This window comes from Sprattus sprattus (genome assembly GCF_963457725.1).
Source record: "Sprattus sprattus genome assembly, chromosome: 2".
In the NCBI taxonomy this organism is placed as follows: domain Eukaryota; kingdom Metazoa; phylum Chordata; class Actinopteri; order Clupeiformes; family Clupeidae; genus Sprattus; species Sprattus sprattus.
The window spans coordinates 29,008,436-29,025,935 of record NC_137921.1 but is presented as its reverse complement, the minus strand read 5'-3'; the positions used below and the strand labels follow the sequence as shown (position 1 = coordinate 29,025,935).

At 46.9% G+C, this 17,500-nt stretch overlaps 1 protein-coding gene across 1 annotated transcript in view; it reads left to right on the top strand.

Moving 5' to 3' along the window:
* The window catches only part of ptprfa (protein tyrosine phosphatase receptor type Fa), a 228,601-nt gene that overhangs the window by 176,973 nt on the left and 34,128 nt on the right, over window positions 1–17,500 (top strand). Inside the window, 6 exon segments of the mRNA XM_080832228.1 lie at window positions 1–57; window positions 59–67; window positions 1,003–1,256; window positions 3,741–3,819; window positions 5,826–6,041; window positions 13,254–13,414. The exon segment at window positions 1–57 is cut by the window's left edge and continues 32 nt beyond it. Coding sequence (XP_080688354.1) covers window positions 1–57; window positions 59–67; window positions 1,003–1,256; window positions 3,741–3,819; window positions 5,826–6,041; window positions 13,254–13,414 — 776 coding nt within the window.

Sequence of the window (17,500 nt, the reverse complement as noted above, 5' to 3'; positions counted from 1 at the left end):
ATGAAGAGCTCTGTGCTGCTGACATGGGAAGTCCCAGAAACCTTTAAGTCTCAAGTTGCCTTTCAAGGTAAGGCCTCTGTGATGGGATGGAGGGGTTTACTGCGGGGATTAGGCTGAGATTACACTCCCAGGGATGCCCACAGGGCCACCTCCAGTAGGGGGCACTGTGTGCTCCATCTCAATGAGGCTGGGCAGATGAGGTCAGCCTGCAAGGCTCAGTTCAAGCCATGCAGCGTGTTTCCTTCTCTTATTCCCTCGCCATGAAAAATGCAGTGGAGACTCTCAAAGAAAGAGTTGCTGGGTAAAACAGTAAATAGGCTTTATATAGTCAGGTCACCAAGGACCTGCAGCGTGTCACGTGTGGAGGCTGTGGATGATATGGTTGTTATAACCGTGTTACTAAGTATGTACAAAGGTGTTATAAGCCAATCTCATGTGGTTCTTTGTTTCCAGCTAAATAAATGGGTACATATGAATGAGACATCGTGTTCCAGCAGTTTCAGCTGCATCAAAATAAGAAGCAAGCGTCATAATCTGCTACATACTTCAGGGATAGAGTCAGCTCATTTGGCTGTGGCCATACAGTTTTAATACCAGCATTTGTTGTCCCATGAGTGTTAGGAACCAGCCCAGAGAGAACTGACCCCAGAACAGATGTTTGCTGAATGCTTACTGCTAATCGCTAACTTCCCATTGACTCCAGAGCAGATGTTCAGTCTGGAATGCTAACACTTAATGCTAAAAATGATTCTTTGATGCCTCTCGATTCTCTCTAGAACGATTCTGTCTTGATTCAGAAAAGTTCATAATCGATTTAGACTCTGAGTAGCAAACTCAAATGTTTAAAATCGAGATGCATCGATAATCATTTTATTGGTTTAGAATTGATAATCGGTTTAGAATCTTTGACCTCTGAATCTGAATCGAATCGTGAGGTGCCAAGAGATTCCCACCCATACTAACCAGAGCTGATCACTAACCTACCCCCTTGTCTCCGGTCAGATCCTGTATAACCAGCAGAGCGTTGAAGTCCAGGGCCACCAGCGGAGGAAGCTGATCACACGGCTTCAACCCGACACGGACTATTCGTTTGTTCTGATGAGCCGGGGGAGCAGCGCCGGTGGTCTGCAGCAGCAGGTGTCCATCCGGACCGCACCGGACCTGCTCAAGACCAAACCGGCTCGCTCCAATGAGGGCCCGGAGGAAGGCGGCAAACTCACGGTCACACTGCCCAAAGTCCAGAGCGACACCGTCAAGTGAGTAGCCTACGACAGCATGTCACCAGTCTGACCGCTGTATGTGAAGACATGGAGCTGGATTTACCAAGATATGTTCAGTTTGATGTGCATTCATGAAGTACAGTAGCTCACCAACAGTCATTCTCATTACACAATCACAATTCCACCATGAACAAAGACACACTCCCGGTCCCCGTCTGGCACAGAGCCGAGATCAACCCTCAGCCCCATCCAAGATTGTGAGTGGTGTGTTTTTCTGTCTAGGCTTGTCCAGGCCAAGAAGCTTCCCTTACTTGAAGTCAGTCTCACTATACACAGTCACACTTCATCTTTCAGCCTCCAGTCTCTTACGTACATAAACTCACGTACACACACACACACACACACACACACACACACACAGACATACACACGGACACAAACGTATAAAATAGGACCAGGTCCAGCCTGTCAGCTGTTAATGTGAGTAGCAGGGGATAGAGAGAGGAGGAGAAGAGACAGAGAGAGAGGGATGAATCTATATAGGTCAGACGGTCATTTTATCATCGTCATGAGCATCACAAGCACCCCGTCCCCTCCCCTTCAGTAATCACTCAGCTCCACCTTCAGGTTTCCAGTTCCACATCGCCACCCTGCGACTTCATTTGAACTCAATTAGTTCCACCATTAGACGACCTCTAGAACAGCGCTTAATGTGAGGAGCGGTGTCTTCGTCACTTCATAATTGCTACCACTGTCGTCCGTTGCTCCGCTCACATAGCGTGGCGCTGGCCCGTCGTCTGAAGCTCCAGCGGTCAACAGGATGAGTCCGAGGTCTGATGGTCAAATCGGAGGACGAGAGCAAGGACAGAGGATACGTCTGTCAGCAGCATTCTGTATTGATGGCGGGGGATTAGGGGATGTGGGTTCAGAGACGGAGAAGCAGAGGCAGTACATCTCATACGTCACCGACTGTTCTCTGGAGATCGATCAGCGCTGGTGAGGTTTCGAGCGTTTCAGGGCAGAAACAAGAAAAACAGAAACAAACGAATCAAAAGGCGAGGAAAAAAATGTGTATGAGTTGTCGAGGGGCTAAGGGGGGATTTTAAGAATGACGTGTCAAGCAATTACGCAGAGTGGCAGACATAGCATACTCCTACACACAAGCACACACGCACACACACTCACACACACGCACACACACTTGACGCATGGCAAAGGCAAGGCTGGCAGTCAAACAGAAAGAACATGGCTTCCCGTGCTAATGCAAAATCAATAGCCTAAACCTCTGCGCGCCAGAAACGGCCCCGTCAGGACTGCTACAGCCAGTTTCCTTTATTTGTCCTCGTCCATGTCGCCGCTCATAACTGCCTTGTTATTTTCCCATCGCACCCTCTTCAGAGGCCATTTCAGATCACAGAGAGTGAGATGGAGAGAGAGAAACAAAGAGAGATGGAGGGAGAGAGAAAAAGAGAGAGTAGCCTGAAGGTTCTCTGAAAAGCTTCCTCCATTCAACCAGAGAGGCGCCTGCTCACATTCATTGAGCATGCTGAACCAGGTTTTTATGCACTAGTCCAAACATTACGGCAATTTATTCAAGAGGTGGCGTGAAGGAAAAAATACATGGAGAGACATAAAAGTACAAATCATAATTTTAGGAGACTAATCTCGAGGCTGCAATTTTAGACGAGGCCCTTATTTCGATGTGATACGCTGACGCATAGAGGGGCTTTAATTGTGTTTCGAGTGTTTATTTCTGCAAAAAGCCACTAGCACCTTCATGGTGGAAGAGGGGAGAACAAAGGCACAGGAAAACATAGTTCTCCGCATCGCACACTAAAAAAACATTAAAAAGGAGATTCACAATAATGAGAATCAGCCAGGTTTGTTGGATGAAGTGAAATAGGTTTCTTTTTCTTCCCCCATCTTTGTGGGTATGTGAGAGACGTTTGTGTGAGACATTGTTGCCCGTGGCGCTGAAGCATCTCTCGGAGGAGGTGTGTAAATGGAACGCTGTGGCTCGAATGTGAGAAGCTTCCGGATCACGCTGGGAAGCTGGGCCTTTATTCCAGAGGCTGAGGCTGCCCAGCGTGAAGTGTCATATAGATTTAGAATTCACACACACACACACACGCATACACACACACACACTCTCAAACATACACACACACACACACACATATACTCACACACCCTCTCGCTCACCATCATGTGCACACACACACACACACACCCACCCACACTTACTTACTCACATACACATACATACTCACACACACACCCACACACAGTCCTGCATACTCCTGCTTCCTGGCTCTTTTTCATGATCCTTCAGCCGAATAGAAGCATGCTCTGGACCAGCTCCGGCACTGACCTGGCACACATCCGGGTCAGACTCGGCCCTTATCTGGGTGTGTTGGTTGCATCCCAGTGCTGGTGCTCCCAGCGAGGCAGAGTGAGTGTGGGCTCTGAAGCAGCCAGGCTTTTCACGCTCATAGTTGTGACTCTTTTCTCCTGTCCTAGGTGGTTCTACATCGTGGTTGTTCCTGTCACTACTGCTACACAGAGATGGGAGAACCCAGAGGACATGGACCTGGATGAGGTGGGTTATTTGTGTTTGTGTTTGTGTTTGTGTGTGTGTGCGTGTGTGTGTGTGTGTGTGTGTGTGGGTGTGTTTGTGTGTGTGTGTGTGTGTGTGACAGAGACAGAGAGAGAGAGAGAGAGAGAGAGAGAGAGAGAGAGTGTGTTTTGACGCAGATCTGTGTGGCTCTGCTTCAGAGAATGTACTGTACAGTGTAGGTCCGACGCCTCATCACGTGTAGCGCCTGTGAAAGAGCGAAAGAAGCTCAACAGCTCCCCCTGAGGACGGAGCTGAAAATTGCACCTAATCTTTGCCCTAAGAGTCGCATTAAGCATTAGGCTTTCACCACGAGCACATCAAGATACATCAAGGGCTCATCTGTTGTCACAGCTCCAAAAGTGTCAGAAAATAAAGGAACACTCACCTACTGATGAGTGTTTTGACACACTTTATTGAAACTCTTCCTTTTGGGGGGGTTTGGGGTGGGGGTAGGGGGGTGTTGATGGAAGGGGAAGGGATGCTCTCTGTCAGCACGGTGGTAGAACTGAAAACCTCCCTGTCATTCAGTCCTGATGCAGAGAATCTGACACACTTTGAGGAGCCCCATTCCCCTAAAAAGGGCAGCTTTTCTTCTCCTTTGTGGTATTAATAAAGACTTTGGGCTTGAACACCGCTCCTCTGCTTTCTCCTGAGTTTGCTTTCTTTCAATGCACTGCCGTCTGCAGAAAGAGAAAAAAACACTGAGAGACGAAGTGAAAAGTAAAACTTTAAAGTGCAGCCTATTCAATATCAAAAAAGCATCACGCTCGTAAAATAAATATGCCCAGATCCCTGGTGCCTTTGAGACAGTTGAAGTGTCTGCCTTACACACTCTGTGTGTGTTTCTCTCTCTCTTTCTCTCTCTCTCTCTCTCTCTCTCTCTCTCTCTCTTTCCCTACCGTTTCAGTACAAATCATCCCATCTCCTCTTCTTTGTGGTGATCCAGAGTGAGGTTCTCTCGTGAGCAGGGATTGGCTCATGAGATGAGTTGCCAGTTAGATGAGAGAAGTTTTTAAGATGCAAGGAGACCTCAAAACTATGGAACTAACATGCCTGTGAATCCACGCAACAGCATCTCTCTCTCTCTCTCTCTCTCTCTCTCTCTCTCTCTCTCTCTCACTCTCTCTCTTTCTCTCTCCTTCTCTCTCTCACTGCGGCTCAGGGTAGCTTTCCGGTGGTGTGTTTAAGGTGGAGGTTTCCACATAAGGAAGAAAACAACAATGTCTAGGTGATACTGATTTAGTTTTAAATAAGATATTTTGCTGTAATGCGTGGTGGAGATGGATTAGTCACAGGTGAGAGAGGGGAAAGAAGGAGAAAATCTGATAGAGACCGGTGGTGAGAGAGAGGGCGAGAGGGAGGAAGAGCGGAAGGGAGGGACAGAGTTTGAGAGAGAGGAATACCGATATACAGAGAAATTGATAAGGGGGAAGCCGAAAGAGATAAAGAAAGAGAAAAAAAGAGAGGGGGAGGGAGAACTCTTGTGCTGAGAGGAGACAGCTGTGGAGAAGATGACTCAACAGCGGCCGGTCAGACGCCTCCCTGTTCGGCTGGTGGGTCAGTCGGTGAGAGTGAACATTAACAATGTCTCTCACTCCCACAGACACCTGAGGCCCTCCAATAAAGCCTAAACCCGCAACCCCCAGAGGTCACCGTGGGGCCACAGTCTCTCAGTGTTATTTTTTAATGTTCAGTTGTTGCTCTTCCTGAAGAAAAAGAGTGCTTAAGAAGTGTGAGGAATACCAAACAGACTAGAGAGTAAGGTCGTGTTTCAGGTGTTGTCTTGGGCACTGGAGTGGTTGGAATGTTAACACAGTTTTAAATAAAAATGCCCTTTTGTGAAATTGGGTATGAATCATAATGAGTTTTGTGTGTTCAAATAAGACCATAGTTTGTTTTGAACACAAACACAATGAACTGAGGTTAATTTATGCTGTGTGTGTATTTATCTGTGTGTGTGTGTGTGTGTGTGTGTGTGTGTTTGGCAGCTCTTGGAAGCCAAAAGCACACAGAGCAATGGCGTGCGGAGAAGGCGGCAGGCCCCGGACTTCCTGCGGCCGTACATCGCGGCCAAGCTGGAGAGCCTCCCCGACACCTTCACCCTGGGGGATGAGAAGAGGTACAACGGCTTCCTCAACAAGCCCCTGCCCGGCCAGCAGAACTACCGCTGCTTCGTGCTGGCAGCGCTCGAAGACGGCGACTCCGTAAGTACTGCCCTTTCTTACACACTGGACACATGGTTATTTAGCGGCCACACTGTGTGTGTGTGTGTGTGTGTGTGTGTGTGTGTGTGTGTGTGTGTGTGTGTGTGTGTGTGTGTGTGTGTGTGTGTGTGTGTGTGTGTGTGTGTGTGTGTGTGTGTGTGTGTGTGTGTGTGTGTGTGTGTGTGTGACTCAGGGGTTGGCACTCAAAGACAGCAACTCATTAGTACCCTTCTTAGACTAAGCACATGTACACTGTGAGTTTGGTTGTGTGTGTGTATATGTATGCATGCAGCAGTGTTTCTTTTACATACATTTTGCAGTGGCGGCCTGCTGCTGCAAAATTAACACCGTCGCTGTTTAAGAATTTGCAATTGCAATCACACGACTCTGTAGAGGGCTTTTAATTTGAAACGATTGATACAGGAAGTGTCAGGAAAAAGTTCAGTGGCGTGCAGACTGTATCGACAAAATGGTAGGCGATCACTAGGCCCCGGAATGCAAAAATAAACGTGTAAGACGTCTAATGAGGAGTCAGTGGACTCATTGAGTTCATTCATTTATTAATTGTGACTCTATGTCTATATGTTGAAGTCTAGACTCTAAACCATGAATTAGATTAAAACCTTTAGCTAGAAAATATGCAACGGAAATTAGGTTATGGATTAATTAAAGGTGTTAGAAAAAGGGCTGTTCTACAACACTGAGCCCAAATGTTTTTAACCACAGAGCTAAATCTACACAGTGCGTTTTGAAATGTTGATGTATAGGTAAACCTTTATTTATAAGCCCTTAAAGAGCTGCTAGTGTTGGGTAAAGGGGGTGGCTAAAGAAATAGTCAGACTATAGGCTATATCTAGAGACTAGAGGTCAGGAGCTTAATGTTGAATTCGATTGGTTTGAAAAGGATGCCAGGAAGGTTGTGGGGACTGGATGTATTATCTTTGTAGTTTTTTTCGTGAATTTGAAAATGGGCTGTATATGCAGAGGCTTCAGGCTTTTCGTGTTATGATTGGCGACCTACCTGACGGCTGTTTTTCCTGCCAGTGGCTAAAAGTTTCATATTTTTGTGACGTAATAATAATTATTATTAATATGAATCCTATATTGTGATGTAATGGTCCATCTAACATTGGCTGGCTGCAGGCCGAAGGGGGGCCATCTGGCGTTGTTCATGCCGCTGAGCATCAACAGGCCACCTTTGGGCCTTTGGGCCAGTTATCTTCTTTAAAAAGAAAACACACACAAGAGAAATTAAGTGCGCTTAGCCAGGCTGCAAACTTTGCCATTGAGGCTAATATCTAGTAATTAGAAGTGGGTCAGACAGACGTTATTTATGAATAAATAGATCAGTCAGTACATATGTGTGTTAGAGAGAGTGCGTGTGTGTGCGTGTGTGTGCGTGTGTGTGCGTGTGTGTGTGAGTGTGTGTGTGTGTGTGTGTGTGTGTGTGAGTGTGTGTGTGTGCATTATGTTCATGTGTTATGTGAGTCACCCAGTCTGATGGCAGCTCCTATTGTGGATGCAGTGCTTCCGGTAGGGAAGGGGGACGCTGTGCCGTCAGGCGCATCCCTGTCTTCCATGTAGACAGAAGGGTGGGCCATGTCACACACACACACACACACACACACACAATCCTTTTGGTGACTCAGTCCTCCCACAAGGCCTTGTCTTACAGAAGCTGACCACCGTAACACACACGCTCACTCACACACATCCTTACCATAAACACACACACAAACACACAGGCTATACACGCATGTACTCACACACAAGACTGCAAACACACACACACATAAAAACACACACATCCCCTAGTCACAATCATGTCAAAGGCACCACGACAGCAACAAGATGGCCAGTCTTTTTTAAGAACCGTCTTCATCCGAGGGGCAAAGAAGCCGCACTAGACACACACACACACACACCACCAAATTCAGCTCTGCTTTAAAAACTTTGGGCAGCCAATCACGACGGGGAAAAGTGCGGGGATGCGGTTCAAGCCCGGCTGTATGATATTTCCCTGCCGGAGCTGCTAGGCTGGGGGCGAGGGGTGGGGGTGGGTGGCAGAGAGGAGGGTAGTTGGCTGCAGAGGAAAAAGGGCATAGCAGCTTTATGGGGCTCCCAAGACTGGTAAACAAGCCGGGGAGTGTGAAATTGGATAAAAGAAACAGGCTATATAAACAGAGTGATCATTCAGAGAGGAGAGGAGAGAAGAGGAGCAGGACAGGGCGGGTGGAGAGAGAGAGAGAGAGGTGTGAGAGAGAGAGTGTGTGAGAGAGAAACGGAGAGCGAGAGAGAGGCAGGAAGGAAAGAAGTGACAGAATGAGGAAAAGTAGGGAGAGAATAACAGACAGAGAGTGATAGGCAGAAAGAGAGAGAGGGAGATCGAGGGGTGCGGAGAGAGAGAGGGAGGGGGAGTGGGAGAGAGAGACAGAGATAGGGAGGGAGGGAGGAAGGGAGAGAGAGAAAGACAGGGAGGGAGTGGGAGGGCAAGCTAAATAGCTAAGATGAGAGGAGACAGAGAATGATACAGAGAAGAGGAGAACATTTGGGGCAGCTTAAAAAGTAAAGGAGGAATGATGCAAAGGGGCAGAGAGAGAGAGAGAGAGCGATGAAGGAGGCACACAGGGATGAGGGAGAGGGCTGGAGAGAGGAGGGTTTGTGTGGGCCTCTGGCTCTCGTCCTGTTTGTCACTGATAGAGCCTAGGAGGGGGCTGGGGGGAGTTGGGCAGCCCCCCATCCCCCCCCCCCCCCCCCCCCCCCCCCGAGTCCACACGAATAACAAAGCTGTCCGTGTGTATAAGTCACACAGGGTCTCGTATCACACACACACACACTAGCAAGCGTTTGACAGCTGTGCAGTGGGTGAAAATGCAGAGTTGTGTGAGGTGCAGGAATGGCAGATGTGAGACTGAGAGCTGTTCCTTTAGACGGCCGATGTTCACTGCTCATTTCACCGCTCATAGTCTCAGTTCCCGTCTACCCTCTTTCCTCTCTTTCCTCTCTCTCTTTCTCTCTCTCTTTCTGTGTGAGACTCCTGCCTGTGTATCTCTTTGTTTACGTCTTCCTCACCCACTCATCCTCTCTGTTCCAGTGTTTTTCCTCCTTCCAGTCACTCTCTCTCTCTCTCCATTGTGCTTTTTCTTCTCTCTCTTTCTACTTCATTTGGTTTGCCTCTCTGTCTTTATCTTGTTCGCCCTTCCTCTCTTCATTTTCTTTTCTGTTGTATGGTTTTTCCACCCTCTGTCTCTCTCTCTCTCTCTCTCAGACACACACACACACACACACACACACACACACACAACTGTACACACACATACACATTTGCATTCACACACATACACACTCACACACACACACACACACTGAGGTACACACTCACCCAGGCACTTGGCTGTAAGCAGCATTTGTAAATCATCAGGCTGAGGTTTGGAGAAGGGGCATTATTCACTCGGTGGGATAAGGCGGCATCTGATAGTGCCGCTCAAATGGATCACTCGCAAAACATCTCTGGCTCCCCTCAGAGAATAGCTAAATCCCCCCCCCCCCACACACACACACACACACTCCGCCTCTCCCCTCCAGTGCCACGACTGCAGTGTCAAAGACTCCTGCCATTTCTCAAAGAAAGTTTCACTTTAAGTCACCCCTGCCTACTTCCACCAAAGTGCAAATGAGTGGGAGAGAAAGAGAGAGAGAAAGAGAAAGAAAGAAGTGCGCAGATCAATTTAAATCAAATCAAACTGTATTTATACAGCACATTTTATACCAAGAGGTAAAACAATGAGGAAATTAAGGGACGGGGGACCAACACTAAATTTCCAGAAGGATATAAAAGTGTAAATGTTAAGTATAATGTGAAGGGCAAACATATGATGAAGCACACTCATACACATCTTCTCCAGAGCCACTACACACCACTGAGCCACAGATAGATATCACAGAGAAAAACAGGTGAGATTAAAGAGTTATATCATAACATCTCGCATAAAGGTTTCTACAGTTTCAGCCATTCTTAGGTCCTCTGGCAGAGTATTCCAAGGCTTGGAGCAGCATTCTATATTATTTGTAATTGACTAATGGCCTTCCTTGGTAGAACAGACAAAAGGAGCGTTACAGTAGTCTGGCCTGCTCGTGATGAAAGCCTACATCAGTCTTTCAGTGAAGAGGATGTAAAGAGAGGAATATCAGAGTCACACTCTCTGGGGCTATCACACCTACAGCACATGACATGGCTTCTTGACAGACCGCCACCAAGAATAACCTGTGCAACCCACTCTGTTCCTGGCGGTCCTTAGAGGTTAGTATAGCATTTAGCAGAGCGCTCAAATCAGCATTCAGTGGAGCCATTAGCCTTACATTTAGCATTGCTGCTAAAGTGCTAGATGGATTGGAATGGCAGTTTCTCCTTGACAATACAGGCAAGCTAGCAGCTCCTGTCTCACACAACAGGAAGTGATGACAGGCACAGTAACACAGTCCATTTAACTCTATTATGTGACATGCAGGCCCTACGTCCTCTAAGCAACAGCTCAATCAAGGTGATAATGAAGAACCTTTTTCTTTCTTGTCTGTCTGTGTGTCTGTGTCTGCACGAGAGAGAGAGAGAGAGAGAGAGAGAGAGAAGAAAGAGAGAGAGAGCGAGCAGTCAAAATGGGTCCAGAGGAGGGCATTTAGAATTGAGTAAGCCCCTGGGAGTGGCTACGGTGTGCTGTTAGTGGCAGCAACATGTGTGTGGCGTCTCAGGACACACACACACACCTGCACACTCAACAAAGGCTAGCCCGCCAAATGCAGAACACACACACATACACACATACACCACTGCACTTAAAAAAGTCTAGCCTACCAACTGCAGCATTTAGTATGACCAAGCTGGCCCCCAAACCTTAAAAAACAGACTTTGTGAAGCTAAAATCACACGCCTGTCTCCACACACACACAACGAGCTCAGACATAACACACACCTTCCACAAACAATGGGCTCCAGGTGGCGTCTGAGGCCACGCCTCTCACACACTCTACAGGTCGGTCTGGCAACTAGGGACGGGCGTTTCCAACAGTAATACTATTCACTAATGTGATAATGTGTCGGGGCCTATGCCTTGTGTTCCATACCATTATATTAGCCTTATATGTGGTCTTTGTGGGAAAATCATTAAATGGTGTCATGTTATGTGATATGTACGTTATCTCTCTGTGGTCGTTAAACCACTCCCTGCATTAGCGCCTATTCACATCGTATTGTTGTGTTCTGTAAAAATATTGACAAATTTCTAATTAGACTGATTAGACCTACTGCAACAGGCCATGCCTCTTGTGGGCTATAAATAGAGGTAGTAATGCCTCAGTAGCAGTAACAGTGACCAGTGAACGAACTGAAGGCCACTTAGTGTAGGACTGCATGCTAAGGCCCTATATGTAGTTGTCTGTTATGGCTGGAAAGGCTTGCGTTCTTGCTGGTTGTATACAAACAGTATAGCTTATGTAGCAACCTGAAAAATGTTATGCGTCTGAGACACGTAATGTCTTATGAAGAAGGAAGTAATTTCATAATTTTAAGTATGCTTTAAGGTCACGCATGATATGCATAGGTAGATGATGAAATATGAGAGTAAAACGAAGTTTTGTTTATTTACAGCAAACTTTCACAGAGTACTCTATGTGCTCCAGTGATAAATGGTTATGACAAGATAAGCCTGTGCCACCTCTCCGTCAAACTACAAACTATTATGTCCGCTTTTGTATTAGCCTTTTAGTTTCTGGCTTCCTCTTTTCCTGTCTCATAACGTGTGTGTGTGTGTGTGTGTGTCTGTGTGTCTGTGTGTGTGTGTGTGTGTGTGTGTGTGTGTCTGTGTGTGTGTGTGTGTGTGTGTGTGTGTGTTTGTGTGTGTGTGTGTGTGTGTTTGTATAACCTCCAGAGCTCCTATGTGGGGTCTAGGGTCTCCGCCCCTCGGTGGCACACTCCATGCTCTCTTGCTCGCTGCCGCCCGCCCTCAGATGCCATGTCACTAAAGCGATTTGTTTGTTTGCGGAGGGGGAGCTTGTTGTCAGCGTGTGGCTTTGAAGATTTGCAGTGGCTCAGCCTGTGTGCCGTTGCCTGACCTAATTGGTTAGATGGCGACATTTCACATAATTCCTTTCCTTCCCGGATTCAGCTATGGTGTAACTTTGTGTGTGTGTGTGTGTGTGTGTGTGTGTGTGTGTGTGTGTGTGTGTGTGTGTGAGTTGTGTTACTTTACAACTCATCAGACAGGTCGGTGCTTCAGATAGTGTTGCACACACACACACAAATACTCTCTCCCTCTCTCTCTCCCTCTTCCTCTACCTCTTTCTCTCTCTCTCTCACACACACACACGCACACACACACACACTATCAAAGCACAAATGTTCTCAAAGGTGATTCATTCCTTACGGCGTGCATCAAAAGAACATCAATGAAATGTTTAAAATGATTAGCTTCTCATTGCCTCATGATGTGTGCTCTGCGTCCCCTTCGCCTTGCAAAAGGCACCATTTCTGATGGGTGAGAACTTAGTTTCCACAACTAACCTTAATCTGTTGATTAGCATGAACGGCTCCTTCACTTAATTATTACAAAAAACACAAATTTTACCTAGTGAGTTTTAAATTGCTATGTTTAAGTTCGTGGTAATAAATGCATCACTCAGAATATCCAGGCGTATTTTATTCTTTATATTTCTTCTTCATTTTCATTCATTATATGTATTAATGATATATCGGCCCCAGAGACGCTAACTAGGGATGGGATTAATTTTCCATTAGCAAAGGTTAAATAATCTAAAACTCGGTAGTGACAGCTTTATTCAGGCAAGCTATAGCATGTAATTAATGTCAGTCGAGGGGACCTTCGTTAAGAAAAGGAACAGGTCATTCCTGTTGTTCATTTCATCTCTTCTGTCAGGCCAATTATAGATCTGCCCAAGAGGTGAATCGTTATATCTACTTATGCTGAAGGAAACATGTTCAATCCCTATTCAATCCAGAATCAATGTTAGCTGCTGCTTAATTCCTCTTGAGTGTTAATAATCAACCAAATGGCCCCCAGTGAGGTATCCTGGAATGACTAACCCAGCAGATATAAACATTTAAAGGAGATTCCTTTGAAGTGCCATGTGCATGATGATTATTTCAGTTGTTTTTGTCAGGCTTGCGGTTGTTTCATGTTTCTGTCTCCCCTCTTCCTCCAGAAGACGTTTGCAGCGAGCCCCTTCTCAGAGCCGCTGACAGTGAAGTTGCACAGTGGGATGAGTCTGCACTCCGAGGACCCCGAGATGCTCTGGGTCATGGGCCCCGTCCTGGCCGTGGTCCTCATCGTCATCATCGTCATCGCCATCCTGCTCTTCAAGAGGTGAGGGCCCACACCTTTTTCCACCCCTCCTTGAAGCACCCCACCCCCCCTACTCAGTCAGGGAGGCTCCAGCAGCCCCACTGGTAAATCAAGGGGCTAACATGGCTAAGGTCATGAGTGCTGTATCCATTGGTAAAGCAAGATGCTGACAACGCTAAGGTCATGAGTGCAGTTCCCACTGGTAAAGCAAGGTCACGGGTGCTAACATAGCTAAGCTCATGAGTGCAGTACCCACTGGTAAAGCAAGGTCGCAGGTGCTAACATAGCTTAGCTCATGAGTGCAGTACCCACTGGTAAAGCAAGGTCGCGGGTGCAGATGAACATACAGATGAAAATACATATATGCACCGTACTCTAAGTCCCCTTAGGTTAACGCGTGTACAGAATGAAACAGAACACAAACAGAAATGAAAATGCAGTTAGTCTGAGATTCTAAACGGGTTGGGACGCCTGAAATGATAATGAGGCCTTTAACAACACAGCAGAAATTGTCCATCACCTCGGGCAGTCTGATAGAACTCCATCCAAGTCTTGCATTAGGCTCTGCCACTGCTCTGCGTCTCTGTTTCCACAGTGATCACTGCCTCATTCTTAAATCTTGTGCCAACCTCCGAAGCCATTATCGGATCGGATGTCTAGCCGCTGCGACCCCAGAGCAAGAAGGAGGCCCAGTTATTTGCTTTGGCAAATTTAGATTTTAATTAGGGGGCCGGGATCCCATCACGTCTGCTTTTTTGGGGCGGATGTTTTGTCGTTGTTGTTGTTGTTTCGCCTCGGAGCGGGACATGGAGGGCTCGTCTGGGGTCCCTAGTGGCCCCTCTCGTCCCCAGCTGTCATGCCTGCGAGCGGCTCCTGTCCCTGGGCGAGACGTGTGCCGGTGCCGAGTCACTGAGCTCTCACTCTCACTAGCCCAGCGCTAGCTCCGCTAATAATGACATCTCTGAGGGGACCGGAGCCTAGCTGCTCCCTGTCCCGATGTGTCGGAGTGGATGTGTGTACCAGCGGCTCTCCGTAGCTCTCTCTCTCTCTCTCTATCTCTCTCTATCGCTCTCTCTCTTTCTCTTTTTTTCTCTCTCTCTCTCTCTCCCCCTCTCTCGCTCTCTCTGCCTCTCTTTTAATTTCACTGGCTTTCTTTTTCAGTCTGCATCTCTTTCTCTCTGCCTTTCACTCTCTCATTCAGTCGCTCTCTGCCATCATTCTGTCTCTACTTTCTCTGTATTTATTTCTGTGGCTTCTCTCTCTCCGTCTTTCTTTCATCTTTTGTTAGTGTCCCTCTTCTCCATCTTTCTGTCTCTCTTTCTTTCACTTGCTCTCTTTTTCAAGTCTGCCCTCTATCTCTCTCCGCCTCTTTCTCCTTCTGTTTCTGTCTCCCTGTCTCTCTCTCTCTCTCTCTCTCTCTCTCTCTCTCTCTCTCTCTCTCCCTCTTTCTCCCTCGGTTAGTCCAGTGATTTTACTTTCAAATCCCATTAGTACCCTGTGACATTTCTTAGAAAATTTGCCTGATTAACTCCTGCCTCCTTTCTTTGTCTTCCTTACTCTCCTCTCCTCCACGTCTATCGGTCCGTATCTCTCTATCTGCCTTCATCTCTCTCAATCTCCCTTTCTTATCCCCACTTCACCTGAGTCTTTCAAAAGGACAAGCGATGCCAAGCCATTTCGCTGTGTTCATCAGCAAGGGCATGGTGCTTTAAAGAGCTCCAGGTATGAAATTGCTGTCGTTCGGGGCTAACCTGCTAATGCAGATTTTTCTTCTCTTTGTTTTACCCCCGCTCGATTTAAATCTAAAGTCCACAGCGCTTTTAATGCCATCCTTGTGTCCTTTTATTCTTTCGGATAAGTCATACCCTACAACAGTTGTGGAGTGGTGGAGGCATATTAATGTAACAGTAAAGAGACTAGTTGTGGAGTGTTGGAGGCATATTAATGTAACAGTAAAGAGACTAGTTGTGGAGTGTTGGAGGCATATTAATGTAACAGTAAAGAGACTAGTTGTGGAGTGTTGGAGGCATATTAATGTAACAGTAAAGAGACTAGTTGTGGAGTGTTGGAGGCATATTAATGTAACGGTAAATAGACTAGTTGTGGAGTGTTGGAGGCATATTAATGTAACAGTAAAGAGACTAGTTGTGGAGTGTTGGAGGCATATTAATGTAACAGTAAAGAGACTAGTTGTGGAGTGTTGGAGGCATATTAATGTAACAGTAAAGAGACTAGTTGTTGAGTGTTGGAGGCATATTAATGTAACAGTAAAGAGACTAGTTGTGGAGTGTTGGAGGCATATGAATGTAACAGTAAAGAGACTAGTTGTTGAGTGTTTGAGGCATATAGATATAACAGTTGAGAGACTAGTTGAAGGTATACTGCATGCAGAGGGGCTGATTAAAGTCATAGATGGCAAATTAGTGAAGGCCAGCCTGTCTTTTCTAAGGCTCTCAAGCGTCTGCCGAGCCTCCCTCATCTCCGCACTAAAATAGAGAAAGAGCACTGCGGGAGCTGTAGATGCTCGCTGCTATCGCTGCTCACGACCGCCCTGTCTCTCGCCTGCTCCTTCCCTGGCATTACCATAAAACTCTCACCTAATATTGAGTGTTTCACTAATGGTGTGACCTTTTGAAAATTAAAAAACACAAAGTTTATTGGAGCTGGCATGGTCGCCGGTCCTTTTCTCCCTGGGAAGGAAGTGATGAAAATCCGATGCTTTTGAAGTGAGCCGCAGGCCACCGGAAAAAGGAAAGCGTGTCACCTGGCCTTATAAAGAAAAAGCAGGATAAAGAGGAAGGCAGATTGCTGGCATTTGTGCGTTTCTTCACTTCTCCCTCTATCTTTCTATCTATTTCTTTCTTTCTTTCTCGTCCCTCTGTTAAAATATCCCTCTTTGTCTTCGTTTCATCATATCTGCATCTGTGCGAGCTGATTTCAGAAAAGGCGTGGTTTGTTTTATTTATTTATCTATTTACTTTCATTTTTCCTCCTCTCCTCCATCTTCGCTCGCTCTCGCCAGAAGGGCTGTGTATGTGTGTATGTTGTATGTGTGTGTGTGGTTCAAAGCCAGACTCCAAAAACGGCTTTGTTTGTTGCCTCGGCCCAGCATGCATTGCAACAGCAAACCCAGCGCCAGTGACCTGGATTCACCTACACACACACACACACACACACACACACACACACACACGCGCGCTCACACTGGATTCACCTGCTCTGATATCTGCACCCAGAGCATCACCTCCGAATCCCATCAGCCCCTTCAACTCTCCGCTAACAATGATGAGGAGGACGCCGTAGCTGCCCCCCAGACAGAGTAAATCTGTGCCCCCCCCTCTACCGTTTGCCCTGCCTGAGGCGCGGCCCTCCTCTCCCCTCGTTTCTGCTTGTAAAGGAGGGAAGCCTTGTGAAGAGGGGGAAAAATTGGTATTAGAATAAAAAAAATGAAAAAAAAATAATGTGTTTAAGATTATCACAGCAGCAGGGATTAAGATCTGGGGCCTTCACAGGAAAAACTCATTTTCGAAATGTCAGCGCAGACATCTGAATAAAACCGCAGGCTGAGGGAAAGGAGGAGAAGAAGAGGAGGAGGAGGAGGAGAGAGAAGGGACAGGGGAAGGGGTGGGGGGTTAATGAAGGGGGTGTCGGTAAGTAAAGAGCTCGTAAGTCAGGTGCTGTTACTGTCGGACTGTGGGGGAGGGGGATGCTGGTTGGCATCTGTGCTTGCTGACAGACTATAATTTAATCTTCTTTCTCTCTCTTTCTCTCCCACCCTTCCCCTCTCTCTCTCTCTCTTTCTCCTCCTTTGCCTGTCTGTCTACCTTTCTCCACTTCACCTGTCTCCTTTCTCTCTCTTTCTCACTCTCCCTGTCCCTTTTTCCTCCTCCTACCTTTATATATCTACCTCTTTCAACTTAACCTCTCTCTCTCTCTGTCTCTCTCACTCTCTCTCTCTCTGCTGCGCACCTGTTTTTTTTCTTCCTGTGGACACAGCAAACAGGAAAGGTGGGTAATGTGTTCTCTCTTTTGCTCTTTCTCTCCCTCTCTCTCCCTGCCTCTCTCTCCCTCTCTCTCTCTCTCTCTCTCTCTCTCTCTCTCTCCCTC